At 38.3% G+C, this 14,713-nt stretch overlaps 1 protein-coding gene across 1 annotated transcript; it reads right to left on the bottom strand.

The window, feature by feature from the left end:
* Positions 1–1,170: 1,170 nt before the first annotated feature.
* LOC122086205 (uncharacterized protein At1g24485-like) lies at positions 1,171–8,847 on the bottom strand. Its single transcript, XM_042654938.1, has 8 exons — positions 8,781–8,847; positions 8,081–8,612; positions 7,309–7,793; positions 7,087–7,219; positions 6,928–6,996; positions 6,756–6,827; positions 6,149–6,429; positions 1,171–1,499 (listed from the first exon to the last, which is right to left on the bottom strand). Exons 1-8 carry the CDS (start codon positions 8,845–8,847, stop codon positions 1,171–1,173), a joined length of 1,968 nt encoding a protein of 655 aa, XP_042510872.1.
* Positions 8,848–14,713: the final 5,866 nt, after the last annotated feature.

Genomic DNA, 14,713 nt, shown 5'->3' with positions numbered 1-14,713 from the left:
TCTGTGTCGTCGGATCTAGTAGATTCACTACTGAGAAATATAAGTTAATGTAGAGAGGGACTTCCGTTGTTGGAAGACCAGTGGTGTCTAAGATTATACTACTACTGCCTCCTGTACTCTCTGTAGTTATTGCATTTTGCAACACGAGATGGAGGAACTTCCGTTAGATTACTGGTGTCGATCCCGGTGACATCACTTGGAACAGAACTATATGCACTTGACTGTACTCCTTGTCATATTCGATCTTATGGGTCATCTTCATACCTACCAAAAACCCAATGGATAAAAAGCTTATGCTCATTAGGAGGTCTTGAGTTGAAGTTTCCTAGCTGTTATATGCTATGTCTCATCCATATCTATTAAAAAAAAAAAAAAAAACGTGTTTAAGGCCTGGGTTGGTGGGGGGCTGGGTTTAGATCTCTTAATCAACCCAAGCCCAATTCTATTAAGCTCAGCCCAATCCAGTCCGGCATTGGCCTGGGATGGACCAGGTTGGCTCTTGATGTATTGGTGAATTACAAAATTAATAAAGTGTGTGTAACTTAGTTGTCCTTTTGTGGATTAGAAAATAAAGTGAGTGTATAAGTGAATTAAAAAAATATACAGGTGTTAGTGGTATAAAGGATAAAGAATTTGGTGGAGTCGGTGTTATATTTTTATAAATTTCTAATACACATAGTAAATAGGGTCGGCACGGGCCTGAGAATACAGCCTAGGCCCACCTTGCAGGCTGAAAAGCTCAGACTTTTTAAGGTAGAAACCCTTAGACTATGTTTGGTTTTTAAGAAAATAAAATAAAAATTAATTTTTTTTTTAAAATTTGAAGAGAGAGAGAAAGACAAATAAATTAATCATTGCAATCTTTTTAAATTTAATTTATCATTATTATTTTTATTTTTATTTTAGCTTTTGAGACTTGTGAGTGAGTCCCAAGAATCTTATCATAAAATGAAAGATATAAAATGAAGTACCTTATTATGTCTTGAGTTGCACCAAAAGCAAACCGATTTATAACGGAGAAAGCACGGTTTGATTCTACATGGAGATACATTGTAGATGTCAAAGGCCTCACCTCAAGTGCTGATATGAAGGGAAACTGATTGGGCTGTGTCAGGGCTAAGCACACGCTTATGACATCCTTCTTTAAAACATATATGATTTCATAATAACTCATATAACCACTGAAGCCTGCACTGTTAACCAGTTGTTTCCATCGAATTGTAAATCACAGGAAGGAGGAGATGACTTCTGGTCATAGTTTCCATAGAAAAAGCTTGCTAGAACAAGAACTTTTGTATCCTTAATGAATGGGATTGAGTAACAAGTGTTCTTGCGAGTTGAGAACACCCTAAGAGTATTCATCGCTTGAGAGAAAGTTTTAGTCGTTACCACCCCTTTCTTCTCACCTATGTAGATGTATGAGTCATCGCTATACCAGGTGATCCCCATCGTGTTGGTGTAACTATTGCTACTGCTACTACAATTTAGGCTTACAAACCCTACAATAAGTTGCAGCGAATAAAAGAAAATTATAAACCAAAAAGGAAAAGAAATCAAAGAAGAGTATTAAGATAGTCCCATATCGACTGTGGGTAACTCAACTAACTATTATAAGAGCCACGAGAGGTCACCCTACTTCTAACCAATTGGTTTTAAGATGAAAACTTTAACATGGTATCATAGTTAGGAGGAGGAAAAGGAGGAATTTTTTTAGAAGAATTAAGGCCCTGTTGTGAAAATATAAAATTTCAGAAGGAATTTCTCAGTTGCCCTATTTACTTTGGCTGGATTTTCATTAAGAAAGACTTGTTATTACTTGAAGCAGTTGGGAATCTTTAATCCCAAAGCGGCAAAGCCCCAAGGTTGGATCCAGGGCTGGCATAATTATGTTGCTCTCAGCTATGGGCCGGCCAGGAGGCCGAGGACTGTGGGTGGTCCCGGCCAATCCTATGACATGTGAGAACGTCGATATATTTTTAGCAAAAAAATTTCCAGGTTCATCACTTGTTTTTTTTGGTGTGGGGGGAGTGAAGGGGGGGGGGGTTGAAATAAATTGGATTATGATATAGGAGAGGATGGCTCCGTGTGGACCAGATTGGGCGAGAACTAGTAAGACGTTTTCTTATTAAAAAAAAAAAAAGAAGCAATTTGATAGGGGTGGTTTGGTGACATTTCTTCAGATTTGCCAGTTAGTTGTGATGGTAAGTCAAATTATTAAAACCAAGAAATACCAAAAAATGGAAAACAACAATGTGCAGCCGTTTAAGATGGTATTGCCATCTTGGGTTGACTCGGTCAGACTAAGGTATTTTCTTTAGATAAGGTCAAGTCTGATTTCTTCTTTCACAAGGGCCCATAGGAGTCCTGAAATGGCGGTTAGGGATGGATAGATGGATGGCTTGGAGGGAGAAGCAGGGGGTGTTAAAAAACAAGTGGGTGGTAGTAGCAACTGGCATTGCAAATGTGGGGAGAAGACTCGATTTGAAAATTCAAATTTGCTACAAGGAAGTGGGTGTGAACCAATCAAGCAACTCAGTTGTCTGCTAGGTCATTCTGATAGTTGTCATTCTGATAGACCATACAACTTTGTGTGCTAACATTTTATTGACATAAATACATTAGTTTAGTAACCTAAGGGGGCAGTGCAGTTGATGAGCAATGAACTTGGTACGAATCGTAAACTCGCTTAGAAGTCCTAAGTACGACTCACACTAGGCATATCTTGAGCTACTCACATGGGGGTGTACGTGAACTTGATCCGAACTCCCCATCATATGGCTGATATCTTTCTCTCAATCAATCATATTATGATTTAAATATACTTATTGGTTGTATAAAAAAATTTTCAAAAGATATATAATAACATTTAACAATAATATGGACATTCATGTGGGGGTGTGTGTAAACACTAAACAGAGGTTGTAGCCGACTTATTAAAGACCTGAAAAAAAGAGTTAATTAAGAATGGTTGCCTATAGTTTGAAAGGTACCGTAGCCCGTAGAGTCGTAGAGTCGCAGAGCCACCCAAATCGGGAAGACATGCATGCGGCACTATAAAGCGGAAAACAGCGGCTGAACAAGTGCAAGCTCTCAAACAGCAGGATGAGATGATAGACTCACGCCATTCCAAGCCACTGGTAGCTTTCAAAAGGAACATATCTATATCCTTTTGTTATGTTTGCCTCGAATTTTTGATCTGTTTTGAAGAATGATTCATTTTAATTTTTTTCGGTGATGATTTGAATGAGATTTTTTCTGAAATCTGTGATAGGCACACCTTGGGCCACTCACGTGGGGTGTTTAGTGTTCTTCACTGTTTTCAGTGAAAGTTGAATGGTTCTCATTCAACCCCAGTATGACTAGGTCCATGCGGTTGTGCGTCGATATGGGCTTGCAAGACTAGTTAGGCTGAAGGCCTGAATATCCGTCGTTAACCAAAAAAAAAAAAAAAGATTAGAATTATCTTAGGCACCATTTAATAATGTTTTTACTGTTTCTAGACAGTTTTTGTGTCTAGAAATAGTAGAAACGGCTTTTCACATTTTGAGAAATAAAAACGGATTTTTTGGTGTTTGATAAACCTGTTTCTCAAAATGTTTTTTGGAAACATAATGCCACAAAAAAACCCAATAGGGAGAGAGGGTTTGGTTGCCTCTTTTTAGGTTTAAATAGTTGAGAGATTTATCGGGCACAACAGGTTTTTTTTTCCCCTCTCAAATTCGTTTCTATAAATGATGAAACAACTCGGATTTGTTTTATCAAAGTCGTTTCTAGAATTGTAAATAGGTATAAATTTTGATTTATGTTTCTAGAAACGGGTAAAACGGAATAACTTTATCAAACACTTTTTATGTTGTTTCTCTGTTTTGAGAACAAGAAAACGCAGAAACGATAGAAATGAAACGTTGTCAAAGAGTGACTTAATAACATTTACTATTTTTATTTTATTTTATTTTTTCTTGAGGATTGGGGTATATGGTTGCCACTTTACATATCATCATTAAATTTCAAATGAGATGGACTAAAAAGATGCTGCTTGAAAATCTAGGAAAGGTAACATTCACGGTTTTTTGGATATAAGAAATCACCATTCTATTTGTGTCGATATGGGCAGCTGATCCGGAATCTTCAAATAATGATATGCTCAAAACATAAAAAATTCCCATCATTTTTCAGTGTAATACAAAAAAAAATTGAGGGTTTGCCTAATAATTCTCTAGGGTTTATGCAATAAAATTGGGACCTCTTCTGTCGTTTTGATGTTGAAGTGCTTGTTGATCCATTAAGTCAGCGAGCTCTGCTTCCATATCATGTTGGGGAAGTTCAATAGATGGTGAAGGCTTTACTTCTTGTGGTCGGCCACTTGACATAGGAGCATTCATTTGTCCTAAGGGCATACAAGAAAGAACGACACATGCCTCCATGTTAGAAATCAAAGTAGCACCAAATATTATTTTCTAAAAAAGCCTATAGATTAGAAGTACAAGTTTGGCTCAGCGAGCCTGAGCTTGAACCGGGCAGGGTGTGAAATTTTTAGGTCTGCAGTCGGGCCAGGCTGGGCATGCGTTAAAGCTTGTTGTGAATCTAATATTGTCTAATCTTAATATAAATAGGGTAAGAGGGTTTCTTAAAAGGCCGTGTGGTCCTTATACCAGGACAAGTCAATGGGAATACGTGAAACATCAACAGTGGTGGGACTTTCACCTTCCATGGCGGAGGGGGTCAGTAATCATTTCACCTCCATGGTCTTTCAGGATTCTTTTTCCTATATAATGTGAGCAAACAGTATGACCTTGTTATAAATACAAGAGAGCATGAACTTATTATCCTGCTCCCAATGAATTAAAAATCTCATAAATGTTGATGCCCTTGCACACCCTTTTATTGACCCCCACATTGGTATTAGGGCTATGCGAGTAGGCAACGATCTTTTACCCATATATAGTATAAAATTATACATAATTATATAATTATATTATACATATAGTAAGAAAAAAAAAGGAGACCAGATCAGGTTCACGTATGATATTGTTCTCATACGTTATTCACGGACCAGAGATGTTCACGTACATTCACATACATGAAGATTCACCAGACTCTTCCTGGTCCTGGTATCTGAAACCCACTTTCTCTCTCTCTGTATTTAATGGATTCTAAATGCTCGAAAACTAGGGGCAGCCAGGTCAAATCACTGTTAGAAAAAACGGGAATAGCAAAAAAATAGAAACGGACGGTACGGGTTTTAAACAGTAAAATTTTTTGAACGATACTGTCAAAAAAACAGAGAACAACAAAAAATGGAAAATGGATGGTACGGGTTTTAAACTTATAGATTTTAAACAAACGGGACCAAAAAAAGGGTACTATACTCGTATAAATTAAAGAATTATTAAATGAATACTTGCATCTAATGTTCAAAATAACTACAGTATCCAACACTAATGCATATATATATCTCATATCTCATTATAAGTTTTATGACATATAATTGAATATCATCCATTACCAATTCTAAATTCATATACCACACATGTCCAAGTTTTATTGAGCAATGTGGCTTGACTATGATATTGTTCATTGTTGTCAACATAGTGAACACACTCTTGGAGTAATGTATGTTCTGAGTTAGGAGTAATCACTTTAGAAATATTTTTCAGCTAATGCATCAATTTGTATCTCAATTTTGAGATCCATACATTGATATTGAGTTGAAGATGATACATGAGAAATATAGGCCATTGAGTTAGCTTCAAGTCGACGAAAGAATCAAGTGGATTAGAGTTTGGGAGAGAAAGATATGGTTAATCAAGTAGACATTATGTTCAACAAGTTAAGTCTAAAAAAAAAACAAAAAAATGGAAACATGTTTAAACACGTTTTAAATGTGTTTAGAATGAAAATGTTTGCCGTTTGCTCTTTTTTTTAAGTATCTTTGAGAAGCATACGGGAAAACGTGTTTTAAACGGTGAAAAACAAGAACATGTTTAAAACGGACGTTTTTGCTAAAAATGGGTCAAACGGCCCTAGCCTAGCCTCCTTAAAAGACCCGGCTTAAATTTTGGATGCAGGAAAGCACAGTAGTTTTCTCTTTAATGGGATGGATGAGAGATACGAGTATGCATGGAATCTTAAAAGGAAGGTGGCTAACCTTCATTCCTGGCTGCAGTGGCTGCAGTTTTTCCCTTGTGGTATGTGATAGCCACGAATGCCACGATCACCAAGAAGACAACGAAAGCAGGGATTGTGATTCCTAGGATTATTGGTAGCTTGCTGCTACTCTTGCCACTGGTGCTTGTAGATGGAGTTGTTGAAGAAGTATCTGATGGAGTCCCTCCAGAGCTTGAAGGCACATCTGATGGAGTCCCAGGGCTTGAAGGTGGCACTGAACTCCCACACGATGAGGTGCATAATTTCTGGTTGCCGGAGACACTGCAACATAAGGGATATAGATATAAACAAATGAGAATTACATCAAATACTTCTAACGATCTCAGAGATAAGGATGATGATGGTGGGTAGAAATAGATTGAATTTCAAATCACTTACTCTAATATTAACTTATTATTTTTGGATAGTGAGGTAGGTACAGTTCCATTGAGATCATTATCTGCCAGGTTCCTTCAGAAGAGAGAGAGAGAGAGAGAGAGAGAGAGAGAGAGAGAGAGAGAGAGAGAGAGAGAGAGAGCCATTAGTAAAGTATATTGGAAATTCAGAGAAGGGGCCGGGGCGGAGGGTATTGGAAGAAATAAACATACAGCAATTGAAGGTTGGTTAGACTGCCTAGGGAAGCAGGAATTTCTCCTGTTAAGCTGTTGTTTTGTAAATCTCTGTAGACACGGTGGAACAAATAAAGAACAAACCCAGTAAAATATCAGATTAAACAACCTCAAGAACATACAATTGTTTGTAATAGTAAATTCCACTCACATGGTTTGAAGAGCATCCATAGAGCTAAAATCCGGAATTGTTCCAGAGAGCCCATACCCACTCAGATACCTGCTAGGTCATTTCAATCAAACATTTAAGAGGAATTTCTCCCATTAAGCTGTTGTTTGTGGTTATGGAATTTGAAGGAGGAGGAATTACAGATCTATAACGCGAGGCGTGGCATCAGAGCTGCAACCAACCCATTCCCAGGAATAAAATTCTGGAAGGCAAGGATCACCACTCCATTCTGCTAGCACAGGGAATTGGGTTTGTAATAAACTCAATTGTTTCACTGCATCGATCATCAATTACAACCAGATCAAGAAATACTTATTAGCATAAAGCTTTCTAGAAAACACACTATGAGTTTCTAAGACTTACCATCAACACTGTTAGTCCCACTTGTGAGTGGATTACTAATTAAAAAGACCTCCAAGGCATTTATCAGGGGAGGAAGTGTGGAATTATTTGTGGAGACCAAAGAAAATGAATCACTGGAGGAAGCAGTGAAGTTGGAGAAGATCATCTCTGTAAGGGATCCATACGTTGGAACTATGGGGTCACCCTTGGATAAACCATCTATGTCGATGTTGAATGATCGTAGCTGGGTCTTCGAATCTAGCACATCCACTTCTGAGAAATAGAAGTTCATGTACACATAGGTTGAGATAATTGGAAGAGTAGGGTAGAAGTATATGGATGTCTCTGTAGCATCTATAGTTGTTACTGCATTTTGTAGCGCACTATATGGAGGGTTGTCTGAGATACCACTGGTACTGATCACCTTGGCGGTACTTGTAACAGCAGTCATTCCGGTCCCTGGTCCTACTGCAATCCACATTCGATCATATTTGTCATACGGGTACCTATCAAAACCATTAAGATGTGATAGTTAGAATACGATTGTCCTTGTCCACAATGAGATGAAATATACTCGACTATATATCAATGGAGAATAAAGTTACAGCAGTGCTGATTACAGAGAAAAAAACCTTTGCTACAAATTTACAATGAAAACCTTGTACTGATAGTTTACCAAAATACCCATATAACCCTTAGATCTTGAAGATCATTGGCTCCGGTAAGAAATCTTAATAAAAATGATGATCTTATAAAACCATTAAATGACAGATAAAAAAAGAAATGGATGTACCTTATTAGGGTTTGATTTGCACCAAAATCAGTCCTTTCATTTAAGAACAGAGCATAGTTTGAGAAGTCTAAATAGGGATACATTTTAGAGTCCAAAGTCCTCACTTCAAGTGCTGATATGAAGGGAAACTGATAGGGCTCTGTCTGGGCTAGGCAAACACTTATGGCTTCATTTCTTACAACATATATGACTTCATAAAAAACCCAATTGATACTGGAAGTAACCACAGTTGCCCACTTGTTGCCATCCAAATGTAAAGCAAAGGAAGGGGGAGATGAGTTCTGGTCATAGTTGCCATAGTAAAAGCTTGCACGAACAAGAACATGTGTCCCCTTGGTGAAGGGGATTGAGTAACAATTCTTCTTGCGAGTTGAGAACACCCTAAGAGTGTTCAGCACTGGAGAGAGAGTATTAGACGATTGAACAACTTTGTTTTCACCCGTGTGGATGTAGGGGTCGTCGCCACTCCAGATGATTCCGTTGCCGTCGGTGTAATCTTTGCTACTGCTACCACAATCTATGCTTACAAACCCTGCAATCAAGTTTAATTGAACAAAGGAAAAGAAAACTCAATAAAACCAAAAGAAAGGAAAATTAAGAAGAGAAAGTCGACACAGAAGAACAAGATAGCTATATATATGGATTAATGGCGTGACTTGGGAATGAAGGAATACTGTGATTGTCAACCAGAAATGCTGACCTGATTGCGCCGAAGCAGCTATTGCATGTAGAGATAGAAGAAAGAAGAAAAGATGGATATTGGGCATGATCATAGCTGGTAAGTTGAATCTTCAGAAATAATAATGAAGAATGGAGAGGAGGATTTCATGGGCACATTAAGAATATATAGTGAGTTCATCAAGACCAGAAAGAAAAAAAAAAAAATTTCCAGACAAGAAGAAATGTTCTTTAACAAAAATTATGTCTAGCTAGCAAGTGGCCTTGTTGCAAATATAACATTTCAGAAGGAATATTTTAGTTGCAATGTTGACTTTGGCTGGCTGTTTTCTTCAAGGAAGACTTTTCTCCCATTTATTTATGCCTTTAGTTTTTTTATTTATTTTTTATTTTTTTATTTTTTTAAAATTTTTTTGTTTATCCTTTTATTGCACAGCTGGTCTATTATTGTTTTACTTTTTTAGAATTATCTTATGATGAAATGTCAAGGCCAAGATATAGGATTTGTAATTAGAGCAGAGGATACTACAGATGGCAATGCCGAATGTGGGGTTCCTCTACTTGTATTATAGTTGTTTGGTGGGAAAAAAAAATAATAATTGTATACATACTTAGAACTTGGACCAAACATCTATTAGGATTAGATAGGCCAAGGTTTTAAAAATTGGAATCGGGATCCAAATTGGTCAGGGCCGACTCCCCATTCAATTCATCAAATTTTAAAACCTTGAGATAAGGATGAACAGGTCAAGAATTGCATTTCCCATTGCAATTTCAGGTAACAGCCAATTTGTATTGAACCGTTACTGATATCAGTATGACACATATAGATGGAAACAGAACCTAACCATAATGGTAAAACAAGAAAAAAAAAAAAAAAACCTAAGTATCAGTGTTTTGAAGGGTAAAATGTTTTGATCCGATCTGATACCATCGATCCATAATATTGTCGGCCAAAACCGATACTATGGAGTAAATCCTTGGCTAGCCCAGGAATAGGGGTCTACAGAATATTCTTAGTTAAAGCTGGAGATCTTTTAACCAAAAAACCCTTAGCTGAGCCGGCCAAAGCTGGCATATTATTGGTCTCTACTTTGGGCCGGCCAGGGCTGTGGGTGGTCCCGGCCAATCCTTACACATGAGAGGACGAGGATATATTTATGAGATATAGAATAAATTAATTAAATCTAAAGTTTTTTTCCCTGGAGAGTCAACGGAGATGAAGAAAAAATTCACTGCCGGGCAAAGATGCCGAGATTTGTATTAGAGTTGGATGACAAAAGTTTTCTCAGACCATCGTGCCGTAGTACTTATGGGGACTTGGGAGAGTTCTAAATCATAAAAGTAAGCAATTAAAACCAAATTATAACTGAAAACTCAAAAGCGGATAATCTTGTAATTTTCTCTTACATTTTATTTGAGGAATCTGATAAAAAATTTAAAGTAGAAGAATTTTAGTAAATATAGAGACTAGAATAAATAGTTAGTGCTCTCTAGGGGTGTCAACGGTCCGGGTCGGTGCGGTTTCGGTCCGGTTCCACCGGTTTCGGTGTGAGTTTGGAAGTGACCGAAACCGACCCAATAAGGATTTATCGGTTTCGGTCCGGTGTCGGTTTCGGTGCGGTTTGGGTTCGGGTTGGTACCGGTTTGGATTTATTAGGTTCATTTCGGTTTGGATCGGTTTTTTAAACCGGTATGGAGCCATTAGGAAACAACCAAATGATGAATTGTTGAACTTCGATTTCTTAAATCGATTTGTAACCGGGTTGGTTTTGATTTTTGGTCTAGTTTGAATTCGATTTTCCATACAAATGTATACAAAACTATTCAAATTTTAATTTTTTTAATGAATTTTGGAGTGTTTCGGTTTCTTACCGGTTTGGTTTCGGTTTCGGTCTGGGTTTTGAGCCGGTTTTGGTTTGGTTTCGGGTTCATCCGGTTTTCGGTGCGGTTCGGTTTGGTTTTGGGGTTACAATACTTGAAACCGAACCGAACCAATAAGGCTTCGGTTCGGTTCGATCCGGGTTGTTATCGGTTCGGTCCGGCCGGTTTTACCGGTTCGGTTTAGGAATTGACACCCCTAGTGCTCTCCACTCCAAGAAAGAGGGAGGGTGGTTTGGTGACATCTTCCAAGTTTTGCATGATGTAACCAATGCAAGCTGATTGTTGACTTTGACTTCAGGAAGTTTAAAGTTTATGACTCTAGTTTACGTGGGCATACATTGGACGGTATTATTTTCATTGAATTTATATATTTTTAAAATTAATGTTTGGTGTAAATTTTTTTTTTTCCTTTTCTTCTGGATGTTCTCATATATGCTAATAAACAGATTATATATCAATTATTAATAAATCGTTTCCTTCTCAAAGCTTTCACACATTTCCTTATTAATAATGCAAAGGTTTGTAGTTCAATAATTGATAATTAAATACTTTATAAATTTTAAATCTTAAAATGAGATTGATACAGTTACCCTAAGACGTAATAAACTTCAGCTACATTATGATGAATAAAGTTTACTAATTAAGGCCATGTTATGTTTCTGGAACAGAAAAGACGTTTCGTGTCAAAAATGGATTTCAGTTTTTGTGTCAAAATGTTGTTTTTTTTTTTTTTTTTGAATGAAACTGAAACGACGGAATACTTTGTCGTCCGTCATTGTTTCTAGTTTTTTTTTTTCAAAAAAAAAAAAACAAAACACACCATAAATGCACCAAACGCTTTATTCCGTATTTTTCCTTCCCATAAAACGAAAAAACTCCAAAAATATTTTTCTGGAATGCAACCTAAATATTTTCATTTAGTTCAATGTGGATCATGATTTGAGGATTAAGATCGAATTAACTTGAATCGATCGAACTGGATTAGTATCGACCTTGATCGATTTTAATTCTTGATCAAAACTGTAATGATGGATTGGTATAGACAAAGGGTGAAACAATAAAAATAAAAAAGTTTTTTTAATTGAATTCAGGGGTGTACCTTGCGGTGGATTCCCAAAACAATAAAATATTATAGAAATGAAGTTATACTTGACAATTTCATAGAGGATTGAAAAAAAAAATTGTATTTAATTGTAGGATTTTCCCTAATTCTCTAGGTTTTATGCAATAGAATTTGGATTTCTCCCGTTGTATTGATGTTGAACTGGTTGTTGATCCATTAAATCAGAGAGCTATGCTTCCATATTACGTTGTGATTGGGTTGGGGGTTGATCTACGTTCAATTTGGTCTAAACCTTAATATAAATAGATGGAAAAAAGAACCCTATTTGGAGGCGTGCGGCCTGCGTCCTGTGTCCAAACACATTCGGAGGAAATGACTTCCCTATCCTCATGAATGTCAAAAATTTTGTCCTTGTTGACACTCCTGGGCACAAAGGACCACACTATCAAGAGAACCCTCTCCGAAAAGAACGCTGCCTAGTCATGTATTCCCTAGTCATAGAAATAGGAGCATGTAAAATTACCGTCCTATCCCCAGTGAGTTAAAAAAAAATCTCACTAACCTCTGATGCATGGGCCATGCGATCAAATAACATTCTTTTGCTCATATATATAATATACAATTATACATAACTATATCATGGGTACGTGATCATGTAGACCCTACACTAACACGGCTCAATGAGAACGTGTGTAAGGACATCTACATGCCTAATTTTTTTTTATTTCATAAGGGGTGGAGTGATAATTTGCCGCCCTGTGTTTGGCTTATAGCCAAGTGACGAAGTTGTATTTTTTTTCCCCCAAATATATCATACATATAGTAAAAACAAATGGGGCAACCAGGCCGGCGCCTAGCCCTGAAATAACAAAAATAGGGACTACAACAGTCGATTAGGATCAACCCGCCCCAGCTCATCCTCTTCAAAAGACCTGGCTCAAATTTTGTACTAGTTCTTCTCTCTAATGGGGATAGATACTAGATACGAGCATGTATGGAATCTTAAACTTAAGGTGGCTAATAACCTCCATTCGTTGTGTTGAATTGAGTCTTCATTAATCAGTTTTATGAGTTGGAGGTACACGTCTTATATAGACCTTCAAAGGTGGAAGTGTACTCCAACTCTAATACAAAAGATACAGTTACAATAGGACTCTGATATCACATGTGATAGTTACAATAGGACTCTAATATCACATGTGACAGTTACAATAGGACTCTGATATCCTAAGAGAGAGACCTCGTGTTACTGTCCAATGAAACTCCTATTTTGTAGGAGAGGTTTTTGAGGTAGAGGAGGACTCTAACTGTGTTGATACACCCCTCAAGGTGGGAATTTGAATGGTCGAATTCGCAGCTTATCCCGAAGAAAAGTGAACCATTTTGAATTGAGAGGCTTGGTGAGGATATCAGCTATTTGATCATTTGTGGAGATGAATTGCACCTGAAGCTCCTTGGAGGCAACCTTGTCCCGAACAAAATGAAAATCTATTTCAACATGTTTTGTACAGGCACGAAAAATAGGATTGATTGAGAGATAAGTGGCACCAATATTGTCACACCAGAGGATTTGCACTGTGGGGATAGGAATGCTCAGTTCAGCAAAGAGAGAGTGAAACCAGGTGAGTTCTGCACAAGCATTAGCGACAGCCTTGTACTCTGATTTAGTAGAAAAGCGTGCAACGGTTTTCTGCTTTTTAGATGCCCAAGAGATTAAATTGGGACCCATGTAGATGGCATAGCCGCTTGTCGTCTTCCGGTCAACATTATCACCAGCCCAGTCAGCATCAGACAATGCCTGAAGTTGAAGAGAATCAGACCTAGAGATGAACGACCCTTGGTCTTTTGTGCCCTGGAGATAACGGAGGATTCTTTTGACCAAGGTCCAATGGTCCTCCGAGGGAGCATGCATAAACTGGCAGGCTCAATTGACAGAGTACGTTACATCAGGTCTGATGAGAGTGATGTATTGGAGAGCACCTACAATGGATCGATACCTTATGGGATCCGAGAGAAGGACACCCCCTGAGGAAGAGGCTGCAGAGGTGGTGGCCATGGGCATGGTAACAGGTTTACAGTCAGTCATTCCAGCACGTTGAAGAAGATCAGAGATGTAGCATGCTTGAGAGAGAAGGACACCACCATGCTGATAGAGAACCTCAACACCAAGGAAGAAACTGAGGTGACCAAGGTCTTTGATAGAGAATTCTATGGCAAGTTGTTGGAGGAGGGAGGTGACATGAGACGGCTGGTTGCCTATAACCAGAATATCGTCAACATAGATAAGTACATATGTTATGACGGAGCCCTGCATATAGATGAACAGAGATGTGTCGGTTTAGGAGGACCGAAGACCAGAGCGAGTCAGAGACTCAGAGAGCCTGTGGAACCAAGCCCGGGGGGCCTGCTTGAGACCAGAAAGAGATTTGTGGAGCTTGCAAACATGAGAAGGGCGTAGGGAGTCTTCAAAACCCTGGGGTTGAGCCATGTATACCTCTTCTGACAGAAGTCCATGAAGGAATGCATTCTGAACATTGAGCTGGCGAACATACCAATTCTTTGAAATGGCCAAGGATAGAACCGTCCTTATGGTTGTGGGCTTGATTACTGGACTGAATGTCTCATGATAATCAAGGCCAGGTTGTTGATGAAACCCTTTTACCACCAATCGAGCCTTATAGCGTTCAAGGGAACTGTCGGCTTTACGCTTGATGCGGTAGACCCACTTGCATCCAACCAAGTTCATGGAATCCTTGTAAGGCACAAGAGACCAAGTACCATTATGTAATAAAGCATTAAATTCATCAGACATAGCAGAGCGCCAGTTGGGGTCTTTGTGGGCCTGGGAGAAGCATGTAGGTTTAGTGGGTTGGTGTGTTGAAATAGTCGAGAGGGTCAATGGGTCGGCATAGAGGTCAGTAAGAACTCTGGTGCAACGGGGATGTGAGGTAGAGGAGTCAGGGTTAGGGACAGTTCGAGGTGGGGGATGAGGGGAGGAGGGGGGGGGA

Source organism: Macadamia integrifolia, chromosome 8 (genome assembly GCF_013358625.1).
Source record: "Macadamia integrifolia cultivar HAES 741 chromosome 8, SCU_Mint_v3, whole genome shotgun sequence".
Classification (NCBI taxonomy): Eukaryota; Viridiplantae; Streptophyta; class Magnoliopsida; order Proteales; family Proteaceae; genus Macadamia; species Macadamia integrifolia.
This window is presented reverse-complemented; position numbering and strand designations above follow the sequence as displayed.